The sequence below is a fragment of the Sarcophilus harrisii genome, chromosome 5, assembly GCF_902635505.1.
Source record: "Sarcophilus harrisii chromosome 5, mSarHar1.11, whole genome shotgun sequence".
Classification (NCBI taxonomy): domain Eukaryota; kingdom Metazoa; phylum Chordata; class Mammalia; order Dasyuromorphia; family Dasyuridae; genus Sarcophilus; species Sarcophilus harrisii.
In genome coordinates this window covers 113,985,127-113,998,876 of record NC_045430.1, presented here as the reverse complement: position 1 = coordinate 113,998,876, position 13,750 = coordinate 113,985,127, and the positions used below count along the sequence as shown (strand labels likewise).

At 32.0% G+C, this 13,750-nt stretch overlaps 1 protein-coding gene across 6 annotated transcripts in view; it reads left to right on the top strand.

Moving 5' to 3' along the window:
- PLCZ1 (phospholipase C zeta 1) overlaps nucleotides 1-13,750 on the top strand; it is a 105,406-nt gene that overhangs the window by 35,786 nt on the left and 55,870 nt on the right. For 5 of the 6 annotated variants that reach the window (XM_031938376.1, XM_031938375.1, XM_031938374.1 and 2 more), the window contains 3 exons: nucleotides 458-607; nucleotides 3,407-3,658; nucleotides 9,686-9,842. In XM_031938376.1, the coding sequence (XP_031794236.1) occupies nucleotides 458-607; nucleotides 3,407-3,658; nucleotides 9,686-9,842 (559 nt within the window). The remainder of the gene's footprint in view (nucleotides 1-457; nucleotides 608-3,406; nucleotides 3,659-9,685; nucleotides 9,843-13,750) is intronic. The other variant, XM_031938377.1, reaches the window with a different exon arrangement.

Here is a 13,750-nt window from a genome sequence, read left to right as displayed (position 1 = left end):
TTTCTCCTTTGGAAAATTACATTGTATTTATTTACCTGTAAACTCCTAGAGAGCTTTGTATTTATGTGTCTTTGTATCTCTATGAATTGCATATAGTAAATGTTTATTTTAAATAAACCTATTGGTTTTCCCTATTTGCTATTTTTGGGGATAATTTCATCTGTACATAATTACTTTAAGCACTTGTTTCTAACAAGTGATTTTCATGAAGTTTTTATTAAAAAAAAAGAAATGTCATATAATTATTTTTTCCTATCTAAATTGTGTTGGCTCTTTCCTTCCTTCCACTTTATTTTTTTTGTTTGATCAGACCTACAAGAACTTCTCTTGTTCCTTTATCAAAGGAACACAAACTTTTAAAATGTTTGAAAAATCCAAAGTATTTATATGATATTTTTCTTCAATAAAATTGCTTTGACTTTCTGGTAACTAATTGTAATCAAAATCTCTTTTTTAGGCCTCTGACTACCCAGTGGTACTCTCTCTAGAAAATCACTGCTCCCCTCAGCAACAAGAAATAATGGCAAATAATCTACAAAGTATTCTTGGGAATACACTTCTTTCTGATATCCTTGAAAAATTTCCAGATGTACTACCTTCACCTGAGGTAACTATAATATCGCTTAATAGAGCTTTGTAAATATAAGAATGGCTCCATTCTCTTTTCCTTCTAATTTTTTTCTTCCACCCAGCTGCCCTATGAGAAATGTTTAAGCAATTCAGGTTTTTGAGCTAAGTTACTGTAATGATTTAGTATACTATTATAGAATTTTGTATTTTAACTATGCTCCTGATTATGCTGAGTAAATTGTTGATAAGAACTCTTCAGTTAAGATATCAATTAAAAGACATTTATAATGTAAATATATGTATATACCTTAGTTCAAAATTATTTCAATATAGAAGTAAGGGATTCTCAACTTGGGTTCACACTTCTAAACAAACCATTTAAGTTTGAGGACAGAGTCTTTTTTCCCTCATTTATCTTTAGTATAAAGTATAATTTCTGACAGTAAGTAATGAACAAATGCTTGTTGATTAATAAATTAACTATTTTTATCCACTTGTTACCTTATTTGTAAAATGGGGCTACTAATAGTTTTGCCACTTAAATCACAATTTATTGAGAAGATAAAATGTTTAAGTGTATTGTGTTAAAGCATTTTGTAACTATAAGTGCTATCTATGCAACTATAAGTTAACTAATTATATCTGTTAATTATTAATAATGTTCACCAGAACAAAAGTTTGAGATAAATGTTATAGAAGGAATTCCAATCATTCACTTTTTTTAAAGAAATTATATTGAATCCTCAAAAAAGACATAAAACCCATTTTTTCCCTAGATATCCAGTAATTTAATGACTAAATTTTATCTCATTTTCCCTTGTTATTCTCTACTTTTATTATACGAGCTTTATTTGGTAATACTATCTACACAAGGCAAAGATTTTATGAAATCTATATAGTTTGATTCAAGATATTTCTTTCCTATTTTGATTACATTATATTCAATTCAAAAAAATTTCTGACATGTTGAAAACACTACAATGGAGTCTAAGATAAATTTTAGGTATGAAAATATAGCACAGGTCTGACATTTCTCAGCCCAAGAATTTTCAGCAGCTCTCTATGATAAAATAAAGCTTTTCAGCTTAGCATTTAAAACAATTTAAAAGCTTGCTCCAGAACATCTGTCCAAGTTTATATCATATTAATTCCCTTGAGGCATTCTATTACCTAGCCAAACTGTCTTACTTGCTGTTCCTCAAACTCAGTATTCCATTCATCATCTCAATTGATGCCTTTTCATGTCTTTCAGGATCTGAAATATAGCACCTCTTTAACTCCATCTCTTAGAAATTTTTTCCTTTTTCAAAACTCATTTTAGATACTGTCTCTTATGGAAAGGCTTTTTCTGATTCCACTACTTGTTGATGGTTTCTTCTTTCTCAAATTATCTTCCATTTACATGTTATCATATTACATCCTATCTCCCAGGAAAGTGTAAGCTTTTTGAGGGCAGGGACTGATTTTCTTTCCCCCTTTATTTCCAGTGTCTAGCATAATGCTTTACTACTTAATTTTATTAGATGATACTTGCTACATTTATTCATTACAGAAAAGGTTATGAATAAATACTTCTAAAATAAAACTGAATGTATAAAACCACAATAACATAGTGAATAGAATAAAAGCAAAAGAAGGGAGGTGAACATATAGTCTTCTGAAATTACCTATGTTTTGGTTTTCCTTAAAGGAAAACTATTAGATAGCTTTCAAGTCAACAAAAACTTTTCATGTTGAGAATTTAGGTATTTGAAAAAAATAATGCTATTGGAATTTGTAGGAAGAAAAAACTGTGTCCAGAATTGGGGATGTGAGGAGAGTGTATCAGGAAACCTTTCTTGAAGGAATTAGTAATTTAGATTGATACTAAAGAATTTTTAGGATTTGGATAGGTGGAGATATATATATATATATATATATATATATATATATATATATATATATATGAATTCAAATTGATTAGAGAATAGAGTCCATATACAAAAGTAACAGTAAATAAAGATAGAAAATTGATTGGGATCAATATATGTGGGATTTTTCAATGCCAAGTTCAGAAATTTCAATTTCATGTATTAGGCAATGTGGATTTGCTGAAGATTATTGAATAGGGAGGGGAATGACAAGAATCAATAAATGAGCAAATGGATCATTACATCTTTGCTTTAGAGATTAATCTAGTAAATAATACCTATATGTCACAAATTAGATTTCAAAGAGAAAAAAAGAATATGATTAATTCAGAGGGTACTTTAATGATATAGATAAGATGTATTAAGGACCTGTACTAGAAGGACTAAAATATATTTGAGAAACACTGAGGAGGAAGAAGCAATAAAATTTGGTAAATGATTAGCTACATGGTGACAGAGGTAAATAAAGGTAAAAGAAGTTTTAAGCCTGGGGGATTGATAGAATAATGTCATTAACAGAAAAAGGAAAGGAAGATGAATAATCAACTATGTCTCTTAAAAATATTTTCTGTGAGTCTATTATTTAGGCTATTATTCTGTTCCTCTTTCACTTTATACATTTTTAAAAGAATAGTCTTATTGTGCCCATTTTCTCACCATCAGATGACTCACCAATCTCTAGAAGCACAGATTCTATTCTTATTACTCTGTTGGAATTATTTTCTTAAAAATTCCCCAAGATGACCTACCTAACTGCTAAATCCATCAGAAAGAATGGAGTTTGGTACTATACCTACATTTGGTACTATACCAAATGTTTATCAATCTAGTTAATTAAATAATATGAGATACTTCTCAATAAATATATTTATGAAGAATTAATAAAAATGAATTATTGTACTTAACCATTAAACTTATATCCACAGGCATTGAAATTTAAAATACTAGTAAAAAATAAGAAAATTGGAACAATAAAGGAGACAATTGAAAGACTGGGCAGAGACAAACATGGTCAGATACTAGAATGTGAAGAGGAGGAGGAAGAAGAAGAAGATGAAATAGAAGACTATTCAAAAGAACTTATTAGTCTACCTATAATTAAAGAGAGCAAAGAAAAAGAGGTGGAAGAAAAAGCATCTATAATAAAGCAGTTCATTAGTTATTCTAAAAAAAAAAGGGTAAGAAACAAAAAATTTACCAGTGAACAATTTTTTTCTTACTATTCACTTCCAGTTATGTATTGGTTTCAAACATAAAAAGGCTTTAGAGGCTGATAGGTTGTATAGTGGATAATATGCTAGATCCCAAGTGAGGAAGGTATCAGTTTAAATAATTCCATAAATACTAACTTTATGACCTTATGCAAATTATTTAATCTCTTCCTCAGTTTCCTCTTCTGTAAAATAGACATAAGTTTATACCAGGGTTGTTAATAATCATTGTGTAAATATCAATAAAGAAATTTTTTTAACCTGTGAGGAACCTGAGTACACTTTCAAATTTTATTTAGAATTAGTTAAGATTAGAGAAAAGATTATGACTATTTTCCAAAGTTATGTGTAATGTACATGTTAGGTGTCATGTATATCAATATTATTTATGGAAATATCTTAAAAACAAATTATATATAAGAAAAAATCATTTGGGTTGACACTGAGCTGGAACAAGAATTAGACAAGAGGATAGGTTAGGTTGAATTTGGGCATTTTTTGCGTTGTGATTTCAAGATCTTCCCTAAAACAATTGTCCATGGTGATAAGAAAAAATGGTCTTGAAGCCCAAATGATCTTAATTTAAGTCACACTTCTGATACATAAAAAAGTGGTATGATCTTGGGCAAGTCACATGAGTTGCTCTAGACAGTATTTCAGAAAATTTAAACTTGCATGGATAGAGGGAATTTCCTCATTAGAGAGTTCCCTATCCTCTGAAACCCAGGCTTAGTTCCAGTCTTTCCCTTTTCCTGTAATGTTAAATGATTATGTGAATCATGAAATATCAGAATGTCAGAAGAATTAAAATTGTGGGGAGGATATAGTAAATATAAGGAGGCAGCAACATATTACCAATTTAAGTTTCTTGAGGGTAGGTACATATCTGTCTTTGCATCTCCATTGTTCAACACAGAATCTAATACATAGAAGTTTTACTTAATGTCTTTTGATTGACTGAATAATTGTACTAGAAAAGTAGCCTAAAGAATATCCACAAAGAGATGTGGGATTAGAAAAAAAGTTCAGCTTGTCATGAGGGAAAATTGATGGATAGCTTATATAGTCCATGGTATTTGTGAAATATCAAAGGAAAGAAAGAGAGGGGGGGCAAGGGATAGGGACAGGGAGAGATTCACAGACAGAGATACACAGAGACAAAGAGAGAAAGACAGAGAGAGATGACACAAAGAAGGGACACAGACAAACACAGAGACACAGAGATAGCTATAGAAACAGAGACACACATAAAGAGACATAGAGAGAGACAGAGACAGACACAGACAGAGAATGATAGAGATAGAGACAGAAAGAGACACAGAGACAGAAATAGAGAAAGACACAGAGAAAGAAATAGAGAAACAGACACAGACACAGAGAAAGGCAGGCAGACAGATTCCAAGTTCACTGGGCAGATTCCCCACAGAGGGATTTGTGAGGGAACATTGCTAACACCTATATAGATGGGGATGGATTGTGATCTGTACCAATTATTGGAGAACAATAATGATCCCATGAAAAACAAATAAAAATCTACCTAACATGTTATTGATGTATTTAGATGCTAGGGTTAATATTTATGAAGCAACTCTTCATTAGATAACTAAGATCTGGTGGATGACAATGACAAATGCGTTTCTCTGATATGCTTCCACTAAATAATTTTCCCTTTTCCATTCTGTATGTGGGTGAAGTCACTCAATTTTGTCACCTTTTCTAAGGACAGTTTTCTTTCTTTCTTTCTCAATAGTATTTCATTTTTCCAATTACATGTAAAGATAGTTTTCAGCATTCATTTTTATAAGATTTTGAGTTTCATATTTTTTTCTCTCTCTATCCATCCCTCACATACCTCTTTCCCAAGACATCAAGTAATCTGATATAGATCATATATGTACAATCATTTAAAACATATTTCCATATTAGGAAATAAAAGCAAAACCAGCCAACCAAAAAAAAATATGAAAATAGCATGCTTTGATCCTTATTTAGTCTCTATAAGTTCTCTCTCTACATGTGAATAGCATTTTTTACTTCTATTTTATGGGGAAGTTTGTCCCATTTCCATTCCTATTCACACTTATGCTTACTAGCTCTGTATTTCCCTCCAAACTATTTCCCCCTATTTATACTTTTCTCTCTTCTTTCACCTTTTCCCTCATTAGTGTTTTGCTTCTGATCCCCACCTTCCTTAATTTTCCCTCCCTTTTAACAGCTCCCTCTTTCTTATCTCTTTCCTCTTCTATTTCTGACCTCTTTTCTATCAACTTTCCCTCTTTCTTTCTTCATTCCTCTCCTACTTCTCTATAGGGTAATATAAATTTCTATACCCAACAAGATATGCATGTTATTCTCTTTTTGAGCCAAATCCAATGAGATTCAAACAATGCTCATTCCCCTCAGATCTTCTATTGTAATTGGTCTTTTATGCCTTTTTATGTACTATGATTTTACATCATCCCCCCTTCCACTTCTTCCACTAGAATTCTTTTTTAAATCATCATATCATTAACTTATGCCCATACCTTGTCTATGTATATCTCTTTTAATTGCCCTAACAAAGTTACAGTTCTCAAGACTTATCATCTTCTTGTTTAGGGAAGTTTAACCTTTCTTTAAATAACATTTTTTTCCCTTTCCTATTTACCTTTTATGCTTCTCTTGAGTTTTGTATTTGAAGATAGGATTTTCTGGTCAGCTCAGGTCTTTTCATCAGAAATGACTGAAAATCTCCTATTTCATTGAATATCCATCTTTCCCCTTGAAAGATAATGCTCAATTTTGTTTGCTAGTTGATTCTTGGTTGTAGTCCAAGTTTCTTTGCCTTCCAGAATATCACAATCCAGGCCGTGTGATCCTTTAATGTGGAAACTGGTAAATCAGAGAAGCTTTTATTACACTTCTTTGGCTATCAGCAATATATATACACACAAACACACACACACATATATGTATATTATGAAAGCTTTTTCTCTTTCCAGTCCTATGGGATCACCTCAGTATAATATCTCATCCTGTACTGACAGTAATAATAATTTCCTCCTATTCAACTTCTCCTTCTTAGTCTCTGATGCCGATTGGATAAAGATCCAGGTCATGTCCACTAATCCTGGGAATTTCTTTTTTTTTTTTTTTCTCTTCTTCTGTACTATTTCACTTGGTGATCTCACCAATCCCCATAGATTCAAATAATTGTCTCTATGATGATGATCCTCAAATCTACTTATCTAGTTCTAACCTCTCTACTATCTGCCAAGCTCACATCCCCAACTATCTATTAGATATTTCAAACAAGATATTACATATACATTTTAAATTCAACATGTCCACAACTGAACTTATCTTCCTCCTCCGCCCCAAACTCAGTTTTCTTTCAAACTTACATGTTACTGACCATTTTCCTCTTCTTCCTGGATCACCACCATTTTGTTGACAAGGCCTACTGACTAGATTTTTTCTAGTAAATTGATTTTTTAATATACATTACTTTGTGAATCATGTTGGGAGAGAAAAATCAGAGCAAAAGGGAGAAACCATGGGAGAGATAAACAAAAACAAAAAAAGAAGTGAACATAGCACGTATTGATTTACATTCAATCTCCATAGTTCTTTTTCTAGACATAGATGCATTTTCTGTCCAAAATCTTTTGGGATTGCTTTGGATCCTTGAAATCACTGAGAAAAATCATTTTTCATAGTTGATCATTGCACAATTTTGCTGTTACTATGTACAATGTATTTCTGATTCTGCTTGTTTCACTCAGCATCAGTTGATATAAATCTTTCCAGGCCTTTCTAAAATCAGTTTGTTCATCATTTTTTTGTAGAACAATAATATTCCAAGGCCTTCATATACCATAACTTGTTCAGCTATTTCCCAACTGATGGGCATCTATTCATTTTCCATTTCTTTACTACCACAAAAAGAGCTGCTACAAACTTTTTCACATAGGGGTCATTTTCCCTCTTTTAAGATTTCCTTGGGATACAGACCCAGTAATGGTACTAAGATCAAAGATGATTTGATAGCCCTTTGGGCATAGTTCCAAATTGTTCTCCAGAATGTTTGGATCATTTCACAATTTCACCAATAATGTATTAACGTCCCAGTTTTCTCACATCTCCTCCAACATTTATCATTATATTTTCCTTGACAAGTTTTGTAACATATCTTTAATTTGTACCCTTCTTTTCTCTGATAACATCACTATCTCTAATTTCCTCAGCTCAGATTTTTATAGTATGATCATTCTGCCCTCACCTTCCCATAAAGTTCAGTGCATCCCTATCACCTCCAGAATAAAATATGAAATCCTTTGTTTGACATTCAAAAGTCTTCATAACCTAGCAACCTCTTTTACCCCCCCCCCCAGTTTTTTATACTTTATAACTTTTCCTCCTCCATCTACTCTATGATTTAGTGACACTGGTCTCTCTTACCATTTCTCAAACAAAATACTTCATTTCCCTGACTCTAGATTTTCCACTAGCTGTCTCTCAAATATGGAATATTTCATCTCCTCATTTCTGCCTCCTGGTTTCCCAATAGCCAAATGAAATGGCTAAAATTTACCATCTCCATAAAACTTTGTCCAATTTTTCTTTAATTCTATTACCCTCTCTGTGTTAATTATTTCCTATTTATTCTGTATGTCATTGGATTACACATAGTTCTTTGCATGTTGTCTCCTCCATTAGACTGTGAGATTGTTGCAGGCAAGGAATGCCTTTTACCTTTCTTAGTGTTGGGTGGATTTGGGGACAGCATGGATAAACTCAAACTTTAAGAAAATCATTTTAATGGTTCAGCAGAGGCTGGCATGGAGATAAATTTATGCCAGAAAGACTAGTCAGCAACTATTATAAGAATCTGAGCTGAGGAAATTAGAGTCTGAATCAAGGTGGGGACAGTATCAGAGGAAATAATTGTTGATGAAAGTGATGATGGTGAGGCAGAAAATGAAACACTTATGAGAACTTAAATGATTTGGCTATGATCACACAATAAATAAATGTCAGAAGCAGAAGCCAAATCCAGTTCCTATAATCTATAACATCCTGTTTCTTGAGCCATGTGACACAGATTTGGTCTGTGTAGAAAAAAAAGTAAATAACCACGTGGTTATTCTTACAGGAATAATAATGGTAAACAGTATGGGGACATAGGAATGAAAGACATTGGAAATATTTTTTAATAGTCAGAAAAGTACTTCCTATGTATACTTTGGCTTTCCCAAAGTAACCCAAAATGTTCTTTTACTTAGATATCTTTAATGTTTGCAAAGTGCTTTCCTTGTAAAAAATCTTGTGAAAGTGTTATTATTCTCATCTGAGAGAAGAAACTTGTTCCCAGAGGTTAAGTGATGCCTTTTTAATGAAGGTACAACTGCTAACTGCCAGAGGCAAAATTCAAACCCAATTCTTGAGTGCAAGTCCATTCTGCCACTGATAAAGGAGAAAGTCTTGGGATAGATCAACATACTCAGTGTTCAGGAAGTTTTTTTTTCATTACAAAAAAGGGAAAAGCCCCAGTTCTCTGAAATGTTATATGAAGTTAGAGGTATACCCACTAATTACTGGGCATATGGGAAATAACAGGCCTTATGATTCCAAGCCTATCTCTCTTTCTACTCTTCCATGATGCTGGCCATTGCTCTGGTACCCACAAATGTCACAGACATGTAAATGAATTAATGAAAAATTCATCTGGTTGATGAGAAACAGATGTCATTGGGGGAAAATGGAAAGTTTAGCATTTTGGGATAACATTTATCGTATCTATTATGATGTATAAATTTGTATAATTGTGCTGTTTTCATATTAACATATTTATATATTTGCAAAAGAAGGATGTTGACTTGATTGAAATGATTTTCTGTATCATAATTTTGCCAACAATGACATAAGACCACAAGATGAAAAGTGTAGTTCCTTGATTTGAAAAAGGTTTTCTTTCAAAGAACTTATTGTAAAATAATCATATTCTATTTATAGATCAGGAAGATAAAAATAGCCTTGGAGCTGTCAGATCTTGTCATTTATACCAAAGCTGAGAAGTTCAAAGGCTTTCATCATGCCCAGCTTTATCAGAAATTCAATGAGAATAATTCTATCGGAGAGTTACTTGCAAGAAAACTTTCAAAACAGAAAGGTAATATCAAATTATTTTCCTTCTTAATGAGGAGCATAGAAGAGGGAGGGAGAGAATTTGAAATTCAAAATTAAAAAAATGTTTAAAATTTTTTACAAGTAATTGAAAAAACACAAGATATTTGAAAAAAAAACACAGAAAGGCGATCTCTCTTTTGGTTTAGCTATGTTATGTTTGTAACCTACATTTACCTATAATTATATTTATTTAAAATCTTATTTTATTGTTAAATTATCAAAACTGGTATATATATATATATATATATATATATATATATGTGTGTGTGTGTGTGTGTGTGTGTATATATAAAAAATGTATACTTTTAATTTCAAAGCATTTTTTTTAAGTATGTGCTTTGAGTTAGACTCGAAGAGTTTTATTTGGCAAGGCTTAGACATAAATATTGGCTCTATAATTTTAAAATTAATAATATTAAATATGAAGTATTAAATATAGTATTTTAATAATAATACTTATTCATCTAGTGTTTTAAGCTTCCTTTGAAAGAAGCTTTTACATTTAATTTCATTTTATCCCTATAATAATACTATATTACACTACATTATTACTATACTACAACCACTACTACTTAATATTTATAGCATTTACTATGTACTAAGCACTATGCTATGTGCTTTACAATTATTATCACATTTGATTCTCACAATAACACTGGGAGATAAGTGATATTATTTCCCTCATTTTAGAGCTGAGGAAACTGAAGCAAAAAGAAATTATGTCATGTGCCCTGCATCACCAACTGCTTTTCTGAAGCCAGATTTGACTTCAGGTTTTTATAATTTCAGCCCCAGTGTTCTATTTATTATGGCAGTAGTTGTCAGGTAGCTCAGGGATTATTCACTGAGTTTTTTTCTCCCTTATAGATAAGGAAAATGAAAGAAGTAATTCAATAATTTGCTTTATTTCACACATTTCAGGCCAGGATTTCTTTCTTCATACCACATTGCCTATTTTTCATTTCAGCATTTCCTAAAAAGTATCATAATATGTCACTATCCCAAAAGAGGAAAATACCTCTAAACCCCTCCTTCTTTCCTCTAGACATTCCATTCAAACCCTGCTTGTACTTAGGGCTGGTTTGAACAAATTGCTAATTCTTTTAAAATGGCAGTCTTAAAGAATGCTGGTAGACAGTTTTTCTTAAGTGCTTTTCCACCTACTTAGAAAATGATAAGAGTAGGAGGATAGGTACCCAAGCTGCTCATCATTCTTTGTGATAAAAGAAATAAGTGGCCAAGCAGAAATTTATTTATATAATGATAGTGAAGGAGAGACAATTTTCTCGTTCTGATTTGTGAATAAATCATTAGAGAATCAAGTTCTTTGCCCAGAGTTAGCGATATCCTTTTTATTTCTGTTTGCCCTTTTCTAAATATTTTTACCAAAGGTTACCAGTAACCTCCTAATTGCCAAATTCATAAGTTTTGTCCTCCTTGCCATATCTGCAACATTTGAAATTGCTGACCATCTTTTTTCCCCTGTATATTCTCTTCTCTTTTGGATTCTACATTGTGGTGTTCCAATTATACTTCTATATTTCTGACTTTTCCTTCTTAATCTTCTTTTCTGATTTCTCATCTTCCTCTTTCCCATAAAATGTGAACTTCCCTTCAATCTCTATCTTTGCTTCTCTTTTTTTTAATATAAGTTCTTTCCTGAGTCTCAATACATTCTAAATCCTTCAAAGGCTACCTTAATGATCCTTAAGGGGCAGATAGGTGGTGAAGTGAATAAATCACTGGATTTGGAATCAGGAAAGTTCAAATCTTGCCTCAAGACGCTTACTTTTTATGTGACACTGGGCAGATCACTTACTCTGCTTGCCTCAGTTTCCTCATCTGTAAAATGAGCTGGAACTGAAATGACAAACAACTATAGCATCCTCGCCAAGAAAACTCCAAATGGGGCCATGAACTGGATTCATTGGGAACAACTCAACATCAACAATAATGACTTTTAGAACTATAAATATCCACTCTAAAATCTATATTCCTGACCTTTCCTTAAGCTCCAATTCTATATTTTAGCTGCTTACTAAACTATACCCGGATGTTCCACCAAAACTCTAAATACAATGTTTCTAAAAATACCCCTCATTATTTTCCCTCCAAAACTGCTGCTTTCTTTAACTTCCTTTTTTTTTTTTTTTTTTTTTGGATACCACCATCATTTTTTCATGCTCCAAGGTTGAAACTTTAATCTTCTATTTAGTTTTCTATTTAGTTCCTACTTCTAATCATTTGCCAATTCCTATGGAATTTCCTTTTGTTATATCTGTAACATGTACTTCCTCCTACCAATTCTATCCAACCCAGTTTACCTCTCACATAGACACTTAAAACCATAGTAATGAAATCCTAACTACAATTTCTCTCCTTCCATCCATTTTCTCCTTCCTTTAAATCATTCTTCCTGCCACTGTGAATGTAATTTTTTTTAATACGCAGTCCACATTGGATGTGTTTTTGTTATTTCATTCTTGAGATTTCTTATCCATTTTTGAATATCATTATAGTAGAATTTTAGTCAATGGAATCCTTCCTAAGTTTCCTCTGAATCTTTGGAACTTCATATCCAAAATCTAGGGCATATATCAGACTATCTCTGATTTTCTTCTTATTCCTTAGAACCTTTAGGAAGAAGTGGTCATTTCTTCCCAGGCTTACTTTATTTGTACTCCAGAAACCAGCTCAATCATATTAATGATTATTAGCACAACAATAGAATTTCCTTTTGTTGATTCCTTGACCTTAGGCTGTATGACATTTTCCTTAAGGTAAATGAAGAAATTATTACTTGATAACTTTTTTTTTAAGTGGGGAGGTTGGTGAAGAAGATAGGGAGAGAGAGGGAGACTGAGCTAGAAAGACAGAGGGGCAGACAGAGATATAAACATGGAGATAAAAGAGAGACAAAAATACAGTTACAGAAACAGAAACAGAGAGATAGAGACAAAGAGAAAGATAGAGACACAGAATGACAGAGACAGAAAAAAAATCCAGAATTACAGAGAGTCAGAGAAATAGAGAAGGGACAGAGACAGAGAAAAGAAAAACAAGGGAGAGAGAAAAAAGAAAAAGTAATATAGAGAAAAAGAGAAAATACATTCTGTCTTCACTAGTGTTTTTTATGAAGTATTTTTCCTTTGGTTAGATGAAAAATATTTTGCATTCCTTGAATTTCAGTGACTGAATAATAGGTGTCATAAAAAATTTCAAGTAGAAGAGGAATAAAGAATAGCATATGTCTGAACCCATCTTCTCTCTTCATCTTCTTTGAGACCTTTTTTATATGTATAGCTCACTCCAAAAGCTAATGCTTCTGGGTGGATCAATGGTACATAGAAATCCTTGCTGCCTGATTATTTGACAATGTAGTCTCTCAAGAGTAGAATAAATAGACTCATTTTCCATATTGAGATGTGACAATGAGATTACTTGTTCATATAACTTGGCACCTGGTGCCACTGCACAAAATATTCAGTTTTGCTCATTTGGCTGTAGTCTTTATGTAGACTGTTCTGGGCTGTGTGTGAAGGAGTTTTTGTGTAAAATTTGTGAAAGATGATGGAAATTCTAAGGAAGATGCAAGACAAATATGGATAAAGCTAGGCTGTTGCTTTGAAAAATCATTAAATTTCATTTGATTCTTTTGAAGATTATTTTATTAGATTAAGATTTAAATATACTCAATAAAATTTCAAAATAATATTCACTGGTTTTGGAACTATAAACTTTAATTTTGTTAATTAACTAGTTCCCTGGCTTCTTAGGTGATTTTTAAAGGAAAATAAATTTTACATTTTCCATTATTATTATGTCTTTAATAAGGGTAATTATATTACCCAACTTAGCTGCATACATATTTAGAATTTTAAAAATGATAAT